At 36.7% G+C, this 13,099-nt stretch overlaps 1 protein-coding gene and 1 non-coding gene across 5 annotated transcripts in view; both read right to left on the reverse strand.

The window, feature by feature from the left end:
• IPO11 (importin 11) overlaps positions 1-13,099 on the reverse strand; it is a 213,336-nt gene that overhangs the window by 171,425 nt on the left and 28,812 nt on the right. For all 4 annotated transcript variants that reach the window (XM_046000578.1, XM_046000580.1, XM_046000579.1 and 1 more), the window contains 2 exons: positions 11,859-12,002; positions 8,584-8,684 (listed from right to left, as the gene is read on the reverse strand). In XM_046000578.1, the coding sequence (XP_045856534.1) occupies positions 8,584-8,684; positions 11,859-12,002 (245 nt within the window). The remainder of the gene's footprint in view (positions 1-8,583; positions 8,685-11,858; positions 12,003-13,099) is intronic.
• On the reverse strand, positions 8,376-8,478 carry LOC123939518. The gene has a single exon (XR_006817896.1). It is a non-coding gene; the product is annotated as a U6 spliceosomal RNA (small nuclear RNA).

Raw genomic sequence — 13,099 nt, forward strand, 5'->3', positions numbered from 1 at the left:
GGCTCAATTGGTTAAAGCCTCTCCCTTGGGTCAGGTCATGATCCCAGGGGTCCTGGGATTGAGTCTCCGCATAGGGCTCTCTGCTCAGCAGGGAGCCTGCTTCCTCCTCTCTCTCTGCCTACTTGTGATCTCTGTCTGTCAAATAAATAAATAAAATCTTAAAAAAAAAAAAAGAAAGAAAGAAATGAATGAGAATAACCAGCACCACAGAAATACAAAATATTAAAAGAGAACATTATGAAAAATTAACTGCCAACAAAATGGACAACTTGGAAGAAATTGGATAAACTCCTAGAAATATGTAACTCTCAAACTGAATTAGGAGAGGCGCCTGGGTGGCTCAGTGGGTTAAAGCCTCTGCCTTTGGCTCGGGTCATGATCCCAGGCTCCTGGAATCGACCCTCGAGTCAGGCTCTCTGCTCAGCAGGGAGCCTGCTTCCTCCTCTCTCTCTCTCTCTCTCTCTCTCTCTGCCTGCCTCTCTGCCTACTTGTGATCTCTGTCTGTCAAATAAACAAATAAAATCTTTTAAAAATAAATTAATTAATTAAATTAAATAAACTGAATCACGAAGAAATACAAATTTTTTTAAAGAATGACTGCCAGGAATGAAATTGAATCAGTAATCAAAAAACTCCCTACAAGCAAAAGTGTAGGATGGCTTCATAGGAAATTCTATCAAACACTTAAAGCGAAGGTTAATACCCATTCTTCTCAAACTATTCCAAACAAGGGAGGAAGGAAGCTTCCAGATTCATTCTATGAAACCAGCATTACCCTATTACTAAAACGAAATGAAGACACTACAAAAAAACCAACTACAGGCCAAAATCTCTGATGAACATAGACACAAATGCTTCAATGGAATATTAGCAAACCAAACCCAACCATACATTAAAAACTCATTTGCCACAATCTGTTGGAATCTACTTCTGGGACAGCATTCACAAACCAAGCAACATCATACATGGTATCAGTAAAAGAATGGATAAAAACCATGTAATCCTTTCAGTAAATGCAGAAGCATATCTCAAAGCACAACAATCATTCGTGATAAAAAAAATCCTCAACAAAATAGGTTCAGGGAGGACATACCTCAACATAGTAAAGGCCCTCTATGAAAAACCCAGAACTAACATCATCTTCCATGGCAAAAAACTGAAAGCTTTTTCCCTGAGATCAGGAATGAGATAAGGATGTCCACTCAAAAATTTTATTCAACACAGTACTGAAAGACCAAGCCATAACAATCAGACAAGAAAAAGAAATAAAAGACCTACAAATTAGTAAGGAAAAACACTTTCACTTCTGCAGATGACAGGATACTACACATAGAAAACCCTAAGGACTCCCCCCCAAAAATACCAGAACTCATAAACAGATTCAGTAAAGAAGCAGGATACAAAAATCAACATACAGTAATCTGACCTGTTTCTATAAGCAAATAATGAATAGGAGAAAGAGAAATTTTAAAAATCCCATTTATAACTATACCAAAAATAATAAAATACCTAGGAATAAACTTAGCTAAGGAGATGAAAGACCTGTACTATGAAAACTATAAAACACTGATGAAAGACATTGAAGAGGACACAAAGAAATGGAGATATTCCACGCTCATGGATTGGGAGAACAAATATTCTCAAAATGTCCATACTACCCAAAGCAACAAAGCAATCTACAGACTGAATGCAATCCCTATCAAAATACCAAAAGCATTTTTCACAGACCTAGAACAAATAATCCTAAAATCTGTACTGAACCACAAAAGATTCTAAGTAGCCTAAGCAGTATGTGAAAAAGGACAAAACTGGAGGTATTATAATCCCTGGTTTCAAGATACACTCAAAGCTGTAATAATCAAACTGGTATGGTAATGGCCAAAAAACAGACACATACATCAACAGACACATGGAACAGAAAAGAGAGCTAGGAAAGAAACCCACAATTAACCTTTGACAAAGGAGGCAGGAATGTGCAGTGGGAAAAAGACAGTGTCTTCAACAAATGGTGCTGGGAAAACTAGGGACAGCTACACACAAAAGAATGAAACTGGACCACTTTCTCACACCATCCACAACAACAAACTCAGAATGGCTTAAAGAACTAACCCATAAAAAATCTAAAACTATAAAAAATCCCACAAGGGAGCACAGGCAGTAATTTCTCTGACATTGGGCGTAGCAAAGTTTTTCTCTATGTTCCTCCTGAGGAAAGGTAAACAAAAACAAAAATAAACTAATGGGACTACAGAAAATAAAAAGCTCCTGCAGAGAGAAGGAAACAATAAAAGTAAAAGGCAACCTTCTGAATAGAATATATTGGGAAATGATATTAAATGATAGTTTTCCAATTAGAATCTGACAGTTTTCTGATTAGAATCCATTAGTATTCAAAATCTATTAAGAACTTAAACAGAGGCACCTGGGTGGCTCAGTGGGTTAAGACTCTGCCTTAGGCTCAGGTCAAGATCTCAGGGTCCTGGGATTGAGTCCCACATCAGGCTCTCTGCTCAGCGGGGAGCCTGCTTCCTACTCTCTCTCTGCCTGCCTGCCTCTCTGCCTACTTGTGATCTCTCTCTGTCAAATAAATAAATAAATTCTAAAAAATAAATAAATAAATATTTTTTTTTTTAAAAAAGAACTTAAACTTCAACACATTAAAAAAGCCAAATAGGGGCGCCTGGGTGGCTCAGTGGGTTAGGCCACTGCCTTCGGCTCAGGTCATGATCCCGGGGTCCTGGGATCGAGTCCCGCATCGGGCTCTCTGCTCCGCAGGGAGCCTGCTTCTCCCCTTCCCCTCTCTGCCTGCCTCTCTGCCTACTTCTGATCTGTCAACTAAATAAATAAAATCTTAAAAAAAAAAAAAAAAAAAAAAAAAGCCAAATAGGGGGTGCCTGGGTGGCTCAGTGGGTTAAGCCGCTGCCTTCAGCTCAGGTCATGATCTCAGGGTCCTGGGATCGAGTCCCACATCGGGCTCTCTGCTCAGCAGGGAGCCTGCTTCCCCCCCCCCAGCCTGCCTCTCTGCTTACTTGTAATCTCTGTCTGTCAAATAAATAAATAAAATCTTAAAAAAAAAAAAAAAGCCAAATAATCCAATCAAAACATGGGAAGAAGACATGAAAAGACATTTTTCCAAAGACAGAGAGATGGCCAACAGACACATGAAAAAGATGCTCAACATCCCTAATCATCAGAAAAATGCAAATTAAAACCACAATGAGACTTCACCTCTCATACCTGTCAGAAATGGTTAAAAATCAAAAACAGGTATTCGCCAGGATGTGGAGAAAAAGGAACCCTCATGCACTGGTGATGGGAATGCAAACTGGTCCAGACACTATAGAAAACAGTATGGTGTTTCCACAAAAAAGTAAATACAGAATTACCATACGATGCAGTAATTCTGCCACTGGCTATTTACACAAAGACTACAAAGACACAAATTTGAAAAGTTATTTGCACCTCTATGTTTGCTGAAGCATTATTTACAATAACCAAAATGTCTACTGACAGATGACTGAAAGACGATGTGGTACACATACCAGAATACTACTTGACCATAAAGCAGAATGAAATCTTCACGTTTACAACAACGTGGCTGAATCCAGAGTATAATGCTTTGCCAAATTAGCCAGTATGAGAAAGACAAATACCACATGATTTCACTCATATGTGTAATTTAAGAAACAAAACAAAGAACAAGAGAGACAAACCAAGGAGCAATATTAAAGACAGGGAAAAAACTGGTGGTTACTAGAGGGGAGAAGGTTGGGGGAATGGGTGATATGATTATGATGAAGGGGAAAAAGAGTACACTTATGATGAGCACTGAGTAATGTACAGAATTGCTGAATCATTGTATTATATAACTGAAAGTAATTTAACACTGTATTTTAACTATACTGGAACTAATTTTTTTAAAAAAGGAATACTACTCGGGGCACCTGGGTGGCTCAGTGGGTTAAAGCCTCTGCCTTCGGCCCAGGTCATGATCCCAGGGTCCTGGGATCGAGCCCCACATTGGGCTCTCTGCTCAGCAGGGAGCCTGCTTCCCTTCCTCTCTCTCTGCCTGCCTCTCTGCCTGCTTGTGATCTCTGTCTGTCAAATAAATAAATAAAATCTTAAAAAAAAAAAAAAAAAAGGAATACTACTGGCAAAATAATATAAAACAGTATGTTGTGGGGCACCTGGTGGCTCAGTTAAAGCCTCTGCCTTCAGCTCAGGTCATGATTCCTGGGTCCTGGGATTGAGCCCTGCATCGGGCTCTCTGCTCAGGAAGGAACCTGTTTCCCCCTCTCTCTCTGCCTACTTGTGATCTTTCTCTCTATCAAATACATAAAATCTTTAAAAAAAAAAAAAAGTACATTGTGGAGTTTAAAATATATGTAGAATTAAAGTATTCTACCACAACAAAAGTAAAAGACAGGAAGGCATAAATGGAGTCAAAGTATAATGACATTCTTATATTACCTAGAAAAAGCAAACTACTAATATAAGGATAGGCTCTAATAAGTCAAGGATACTTATCAAAAGCTCTAAAATAAATCAGTTGGGTAATAAAAGTGTCCTGATAACCTTGGGGGAAAAATTTAGTAACAAAAAAATTTGTGAATAATCTTTGGATTATTATTTGGATATAAAGAGGAACATTTCCTGAGGACAAGGTCAATTCCACAAAAACATAATGACCCTTAACTTATATGACCTGAATAGAATAGCCTCAATATACAGAGAGCAAAAACACAATATAAAGAAAAAAATAGCCAAGCCCATAATCACACCTGGAGATTAACCTACCTCCCTCAGAAAATGATGAAAAAGTAGCAACAAAAACAATAAGGATACAGAAGACACGAATAGCATAAGTGATAAATGTGACCTAACTGACATATATCAAACATTACAATCCACAATGGCAAAACACACATTGCTCTCAGAGGCACATAAAACATTTACCAGAATACCATATGCTGAGATTACTAAACAAGACAGCAAATTTCAAAGAATGAAATCAGTAACAAAAAAACACACACACACAAAAGCCCTACATGCCAGAAATTAAGCAATATATTTCTAATTAACCCATGGGTCTAAAAAGAAATCACAGGAGGAATTTTAAAGTATCTTTTAACTGAATGGTAACAAAACTGAGTTAAACCTAAGATTACAAGAAAAGCCCTAAACTTTCAAATGCATACATAAGAAGTAAAAATCAATTACTGATGCTTCCATTTCAAAAAAACTAGAAAACTGCAAATAAAATACAAAAAAGTAATAGGAAGTAATCGAGGCTTATGAAGTATAACAACTAAAGCAAAGACAGAAACACCAGAGGGCAAACCAGAGAATCCCAAAACAGCTCATTACAGGTATGACGCCTGATTTCTAACAAGGGAACCACTGAAATGGGACAGGGCAAGAGTAACTGCTGCTGCCCCTCCTTCGCATACACACCTTGTGAGGAAATCACTTCCAGAGAGATAATATACACGGAGATGTGAAACATAAAACAAAGCTTCTACCAGAAAACACAGATTATTTTCATGATCTTGGAATGAATAAAATGTTTCTAAATGGGCCCCAAAAGAATATAAAACTAGCTAAATTGAACCTCATTAAAATTAAGAATTTCTCTTCATCCAAAAACATAAGAAACTGAAAGGCACATGACAAAGCAGGAGGAAATATTTTCAATACATAGTTTTAACAAAGGACCTAAGTCTAAAATATATACAAAGTCTCACAAATCAATAAGATACCCCACTTTTTTATGTACAAATAGCAGGCTCTTCATAAAAGAGGATATCCAAATGAATAATAAGTATATGAAAAGGGTGGGTGCAAGTATATGAAAAGGGTGAGAGTGGGTGCAAAGGTGACAGTGAGGGGCAGGCGGGAGGCGGCTCGGGGAGCAGTCATGTTTCACCTGGTTCCAAGGGACAGTTACCAACATTCTAACTGTACCACCATTTGCGCACTTTCTCAGTTATGTTATGTATTACACTTTCATAAAAGTTTCTTTAAACCTTGACAGGGATTTATTTAAGGTTAGTAAACAAATGAGCAAACAAGATTAAGATAAACATTCAAGTGAAAAGAATGAATGCCTAAGGCAAGTCTATGCTTTCCCATGAGAGAGGATCTCTTTAAAAAGAACTGTGCAGGGCGCCTGGGTGGCTCAGTGGTTTAGGCCGCTGCCTTCGGCTCAGGTCATGATCTCAGGGTCCTGGGATCGAGTCCCGCATCGGGCTCTCTGCTTGGTGGGGAGCCTGCTTCCCTCTCAGCCTCTCTGCCTGCTTGTATCTCTCTCTGTCAAATAAATAAATAAAAATCTTTAAAAAAAAAAAAAAAAGAACTGTGCAGTACTTTCCAACTTTGAGAGCTCCCGTCTACCATCAAACCACGAAATCATGTTTTCTACTAAAATCTTTTGCTTCAGCCTTGAAATTCAAGTTTTCTTCTATGTCAGGAAGCCAGGTTCAAGAGTTTTCATAATTTTAACAAAGAGAATATAATATAATGATTAGCTACCAAAATATAAAGTGAATATGCAAAACATACATACATGATAAAGAAACAAACCATTAATCTAGAGAAAACAGTTAATAATGCACCATTAATTTCATACACTTACTATCATCAGAGGAATTCAGATTATCCTCCAAGCAGAAACTATAGAGTATCTAATTAATTAGGATCCAGTTAAAATTGCACTATTTATAGTAATAATATATAAGCTTAAATTAATCCGCATTCCGTGAAAATAGTGGTAGAGACATGAACTACGTAAGATGAAACTTCAACAAGAACACAAATAAGCAGATGCTTTAAGTGTACTATATTTAAATGAGTTCTTTGACTAATTTTTGCTCCCTTGTTCTCTTTCTAAGCACATTCTTACCTGCTCCCTTGGTGCATTCATCTCCTTTCTGGCCTCTACCTCAATATATAAACTAAATTCCAGTTTCTAATTCCTTATTTGGAAGTACAATCTGAAATATTTAATCATAATTTACCCTCCCTTCCAAAACTGTCATTTATAACCATATTCTCCATAAAAATGCAAGAACGAAATGCACTAAAATGTAAATGGACACAGCAGGAGAGAAGTATGCACCACAGGATGGTTCCAGTTGTGAACTATGTCACACACAATCTCATCACTAAATACTTCATTTCTCTCAAAATTATGAATTCTAAAATAAGACAAAGGGTTTGTATTACATTGCAGTATCCTAAGTGCAGCCTTAAAACATTCTAGTTCCTTCTGATATTATTCAAGAGCATATTTTATATGCACCTTGAAGTCCTTTGAAAGGTTTATGGTTTTTAAAGGACTTAACAGGGGCACCTGGGTGGCTCAGTGGGTTAAAGCCTCTGCCTTCGGCTCAGGTCATGATCCCAGGGTCCTGGGATCGAGCCCCACGTTGGGCTATCTGCTCGGCAGGGAGCCTGCTTCCTCCTCTCTCTCTCTCTCTCTGCCTGCCTCTCTGCCTCCTTGTGATCTCTATCTGTCAAATAAATAAATAAAATCTTTAAAAAAATAAAAAATAAAAAAATAAAGGACTTAACAAATGTAGAACATAAAAGAGCTACAGTGCCATCTACTGGAGAACAGAGACAATGTTACTTATTTGGCAAAGTTCACCATCAAACAAATTTCAGAGCCATGTCTACATTGTATTTCCAACAACTATATAACATGTAATTAGCTATTAAGAGAAATCTGTTCGCTTAACCATCTATGGAACAATTACAACTGAATCTGATGAGACTACAAATGTCTACTACCCTATTTCTACCACAAAGAAAATTATGCAAAAGACTTGGAAATTAACATCTCGTTGGCTCAGAAATGACCTGGGATTTCCTTCTCAATGACTTTTTTTTTTTAAATCCTAACTAAGTTCATACTTCTCTTATTTAAAAAAAAAAAAAAAAAAAAAAGACTTTTTCAACATGACTCATTCACTCAGCATTTGTTCTTTGCCCATAATATTAGATATCCTCAAAAGCAGAGGACAAGAAATCCATAACATCCCTTCCCAAATAAAAAAACTCACGGAGGGGCACCTGGGTGGCTCAGTGGGTTAAGCCTCTGCCTTCGGCTCAGGTCACGGTCCCAGGGTCCTGAGGTCGAGCCCTGCATCAGGCTCTCTGCTCAGCGGGGAGCCTGCTTCCCCCCTCTCTCTCTACCTGCCTCTCTGCCTACTTGTGATCTCTGTCTGTCAAATAAATAAATAAAATCTTTAAAATAATAATAACAATAAAAAATTAAAAAAAATTTTTTTTAAAAGCTCATGGAGAAAAGCATTAATAAGAACACTGACTTATGCAGAACATTTTATTTCTTCAGTAGTTAACACATTTTTCTTTAAAATCTCACACACTTCACAAACATGAATGTCATCCTACACGGGGACCATGCTAACCTTCCTTGCACTGTTCCAATTTTAGTATGTGTGCTGAAATAAGCACAAATAAATGCATTCTGCCACATAAACAATAAAGATTAACAGGAACATTCTTATACCTCCCTAAATCTGGAAAGGAGGCACTGGAAAAAAGGGTGAGGGAACTTACTGAGGCGCTACACGTCTCCAGTAACGATCAATTCCATTCTTAAAATACAGCACAGCAAGCCACCTTACATTTATATCCAGAGTGTGGTTTGTGAAAATATTCTGTAAATGAAAAGCATAATATTAAAATAAACATGCCGTAAGTTAAATTCTATACCCATAATGAAGTACGGATAATACTTTAAACGTTTCACTTAAATTTTATCACTAGAGAGATTATATATTTTAAGTATTTATAGCTCTACAGTTCATGAGAAAGCACACCCAGAAGTATGTTAATTTTTTAAGCTGAGTAATAAATATTTGGGACTCATTAAACTAGGCTACCATTAGGTATGTTTGAAAATATTTTGAATAAAAAATTAAACTCAGAGCAGTGAAGTGTGTAAACCTTGTGATTCCAGACCTGTAACCCTGGGGCTAATAATACATTATATGTTTAAAAAAAATTTAATTAAAAAAAAATTAAACTCAGAAACAAACCTAATCATGTATCACAACCTACACAAATATAAAACACTGAAATAAACATGTTTTTAATTAAAAAAAAAAGACCCATCGAAGCATATATTCAAAGATTCTAAGGAATCAAAGCCCTGAGTTCTTAGCACAGGCTATAAAATGAACTATTTCAAAGTATCCTCCTTATCAATTATGCTTACAAATAAGTTTGACAGCAGAACATTAACCCAAATACAGGCAGTCCTTGTTTGTGCAGAGCACTGGGAGAGCATAAAAATGACTAGGCAAGCTAAACATGCAACAAGATCTTAATCATCAAGGTAAAAATCACAATTGTTCTGTGACTTTTACACATTTTTACCAAAAATTTAACATTATCAAAAATGTATAACATATTTGTGTATGGAAATGAAAATAAAACAAATATTAACATTGTAATTTAAAACATAACATAGATGAATTAAAGTGTTTTATTTCCTTAGAAAAAACATACCTTAAAAAAATAAATACCTAGAATAGTGGGTACATAAGGCAAATTTAGGAATATGTAACTGATGGAAACTGCACTACACCTCAGACCAAAAACAACTCAAATCCCCAGAGGTGACCTCTTAAACACACCCTTGTGTGGGAAAACCTCAAAATCAAAAACAATAATGTAGATTTATGTTCCTTACCACAGAAAAACACTACATATAAACTATCAAAAACAGGTATCCATACTACAATTCCATTTTTAGAAAATCATGCACATACCGGAAAAAAAAAAAAAAAAAGAATTACAAGGATAGTTGTGTAATGCCCACTTAATCCTTAATACCCCTGACAACTAGTCAGAGATCTTCTTTTAGGTCGTCCTTGAAAAGAACGGACTTTCCCCACCATATTAATCACATTCAATTTTAATACTTAACGTGTCTACCTTCCACAACAGACTTTGTCATAAATATCCATGGAGCAAAATGAACAAATGAATGGAGGTAATGTGGGAATACTTGGAAAGATGGTGGGTATCAGCCTGTCTCGGCCGCACTTAGGTAACCAAGGAAAGTCAAGCTGCAGGTGTGAATCCAAGTAGAAATATTCCTTAAGTATTTTGAACAGTAAAACTGGAACACAAATCTGAGGACCAAATATACAACCTCATGACCTCCAAACTAGAAAGAACAGCTAAGGCTACAACAGATTAAAAGTGCCAAGACAGTGAGTATAGGAAAAAACTAAAAATCACTGCCTTTAACTTAGGTTTTCCATCTAATATAAATACAATCTACTCCATCTAAAGCAATTTTACTGAGGCACCCAAGTGGTTCAGTCGGTTAAACGGCTGCCTTCAGCTCAGGTCATGATCCCAGGGTCCTGGTATAGAGCCCCACATCGGGCTCCCTGCTCGGCAAGAGACCTGCTTTTCCCTCTCCCTCCGCCTGCCACTCTGCCTACTTGTACTCTCACTGTGTCAAATAAATAAATAAAATATATTTTTTTAAAGTTTTTAAAAAGCTATTACTACCCCTCTAAGAAGAAAAGTAGAGCTAATAAATATAAAAACAAAAGGCTTAGTTAGGCATTTAATATTATTAATAATTCATACATTGCACAAAGTCAATAGTTAAAAGCCTATTGGTTTTTTTAAGGTCCAGGAGTAACCAAAGTAAGAAACACTGAAATGTTTTCCATTTTGGCCTGAAAAAACACAAGATTAATTATACAGCATATTCATTTAAATAAGCATATGAAAAATAAGGGTACTTAGACATATACTAAAGATTTATACTGCACTCAAATTTTACAGAAGTGATACTGGGATTATCTAAATAAGGATAGAATGCTTTCCTTAGTATCTTTAAAAATCAGTGTTTTCCAGAAAAAAAATTTTATGCAATCTGGTTTTTTTTTACCTTTTTTCCACTAAGCCGAATATCCAAATTTCATGTTATATTCAGAATATCAAGTATAACTCTAGACATGACCAGTATATTCTTAAGTTTACCAAATAACTCAAATATTTTAGACATGAAGTAAAAAACATATATGTCAACTTCCACAATCTTCTATTTTCACAAGATACGGTTAACAGTTTTACTTTGCATTTGCAACCCAGTCCCAAAACTCAATTAGTTTGTGATCCAACTGGTAGCCTCCCTGCCCTTGCCAAAAGCAAATCTCAAACATTAACCAGAGTTCTAAAATTTTCAGAAAAAAGAAAAAAAGAAAGACCCTCAATACAAAAAGACATTCTTTTATTCTGGCATCGAGAAAATAATTTTGATTAACCAAAAGCTTTGAACTCCTAATAAAGTTTAATTAAAGCATTTATTGTTACTTACTATACTATTTTCCATTATCACCCAGGAAAAGACCAAATGTGTCAAGAAAATGAAATTCTTAGAAGGGGAAAAGAAAACTATGTTTTAAAGGAACACAGTGAGCCAGGTAGACCAGGCTGATGCTGCAGGGAGAGACTTGAACAACTCTGACAACATAAATTAACTGGGGCAAAAAAGAAGACAAAACATGAACGTGTACTACCTACAATCCTGAGGTCAGCATTAACATGCTAAAATAAGAGTAGCAGCACAGTGTTGCCTTCCGAGCAGAAAATGACCAAAAGCCTGCTCAATTATGTATTCAACAATCAACAAACATTTCAACACCTTCAAGGAGCCATGCCCTCAATTAATAAATGGGAGTGGCAATGACATTTAGATCAGTTTCACTAAAGTAAACTACCAATACAAGTAGATTCTTAGGACAATTAAAAGAGTAGTAGTGTCTATCTTATTAAAAAGAATAGTAAACTATTTTAGAACTTACCAACAACACTGAATAGAAACCTGGCTGTGTCTCCCACTGTTTCAACTGCTCCTCTGCTGGTTTTAACACAGCAGTATCCTGACTGGTGGCCTGGGTTAAGACCTGAAGAACAACAGTGCTGGCACTATTGAGATCCATGGAAACCTGGTAACGATAAGTCAACAAACTTGAATAAATATACATAAAAAACTAACAGTAACAAAATGGAGAAAAAGCTTCAATGTTCTGAATTATGCCCATACTTCAATCATTTACCTACTCTTGCACATTTTTTTTTTAAGATTTTGTTTTTTTATTTGACAGAGAGAGGTCACAAGTAGGCAAGGAGGCAGGCAGAGGAGAAGGGGGAAGCAGGCTATCAGATGAGCAGAGAGCCCAATACGGACCGGATCCCAGGACGCTGAGATCATGACCTGAGCTGAAGGCAGAGGCTTAACGCACTGAGCCACCCAGGTGCCCCCCTCTTGCATATTTCTGCTGGATTTCTCTTTTTACTATGTATCACCTATACTTTGTCTTTAAAATCCCAGTAATTCAAATCGCTTTTGCTTAATTTATTTCTTTTTAAAGATTTTTTAAAATTTGTCAGAGAGCGCGCACAAGCAGGAGGAGAAACGGGCAGAGCGAGAAGCAGGCTTCCTGCTAAGTAAGCAAGGAGCCAGATGTGGGACTCGATCCCAAAACCTTGGGATCATGACCTGAACCGAAGGCAGACACTTAACTCACTGAGCCACTCTCAGGCATTCCCAAATCAATTTTTTTCTAATGGAAAATGCCTTCATAGTCCCATAAATAGAAGATAATAGTATACTGGGAACAAACAAGAAGCCCACACACAAAAACCAGTTACTTAATTCTGAGTACCCACTGCCTGCCTTAGACTAAGAAGAAAGGCTTCCTAGTTTTTAAAAGGAAATTAGTAGGGGCACCTGGGTGGCTCAGTGGGTTAAAGCCTCTGCCTTTTTTGACGCACTGCTAAGTACCTCAGAATCCCATTTTATATGCCACCAAAAATGTATGTCCAAAACACTTTTCGTAAGTTAAAAGACAAACGTATAGTCAAGAAATACTTTGGGGGAAAAAGTGAACTAATCAACAAATACAAAATATACGAATATAAGCCCTAAGTTAGAAGGGATCTTAAGAGTTGGATCATCTAATCCTATCCCAAGGTATCTGAAGCCATTCTAAAAATTCATTTAGCAATTTATTGGATTCTCCAGCATTGTTTCTGGTCACCC

The sequence above is a fragment of the Meles meles genome, chromosome 3 (genome assembly GCF_922984935.1).
Source record: "Meles meles chromosome 3, mMelMel3.1 paternal haplotype, whole genome shotgun sequence".
NCBI lineage: Eukaryota > Metazoa > Chordata > Mammalia > Carnivora > Mustelidae > Meles > Meles meles.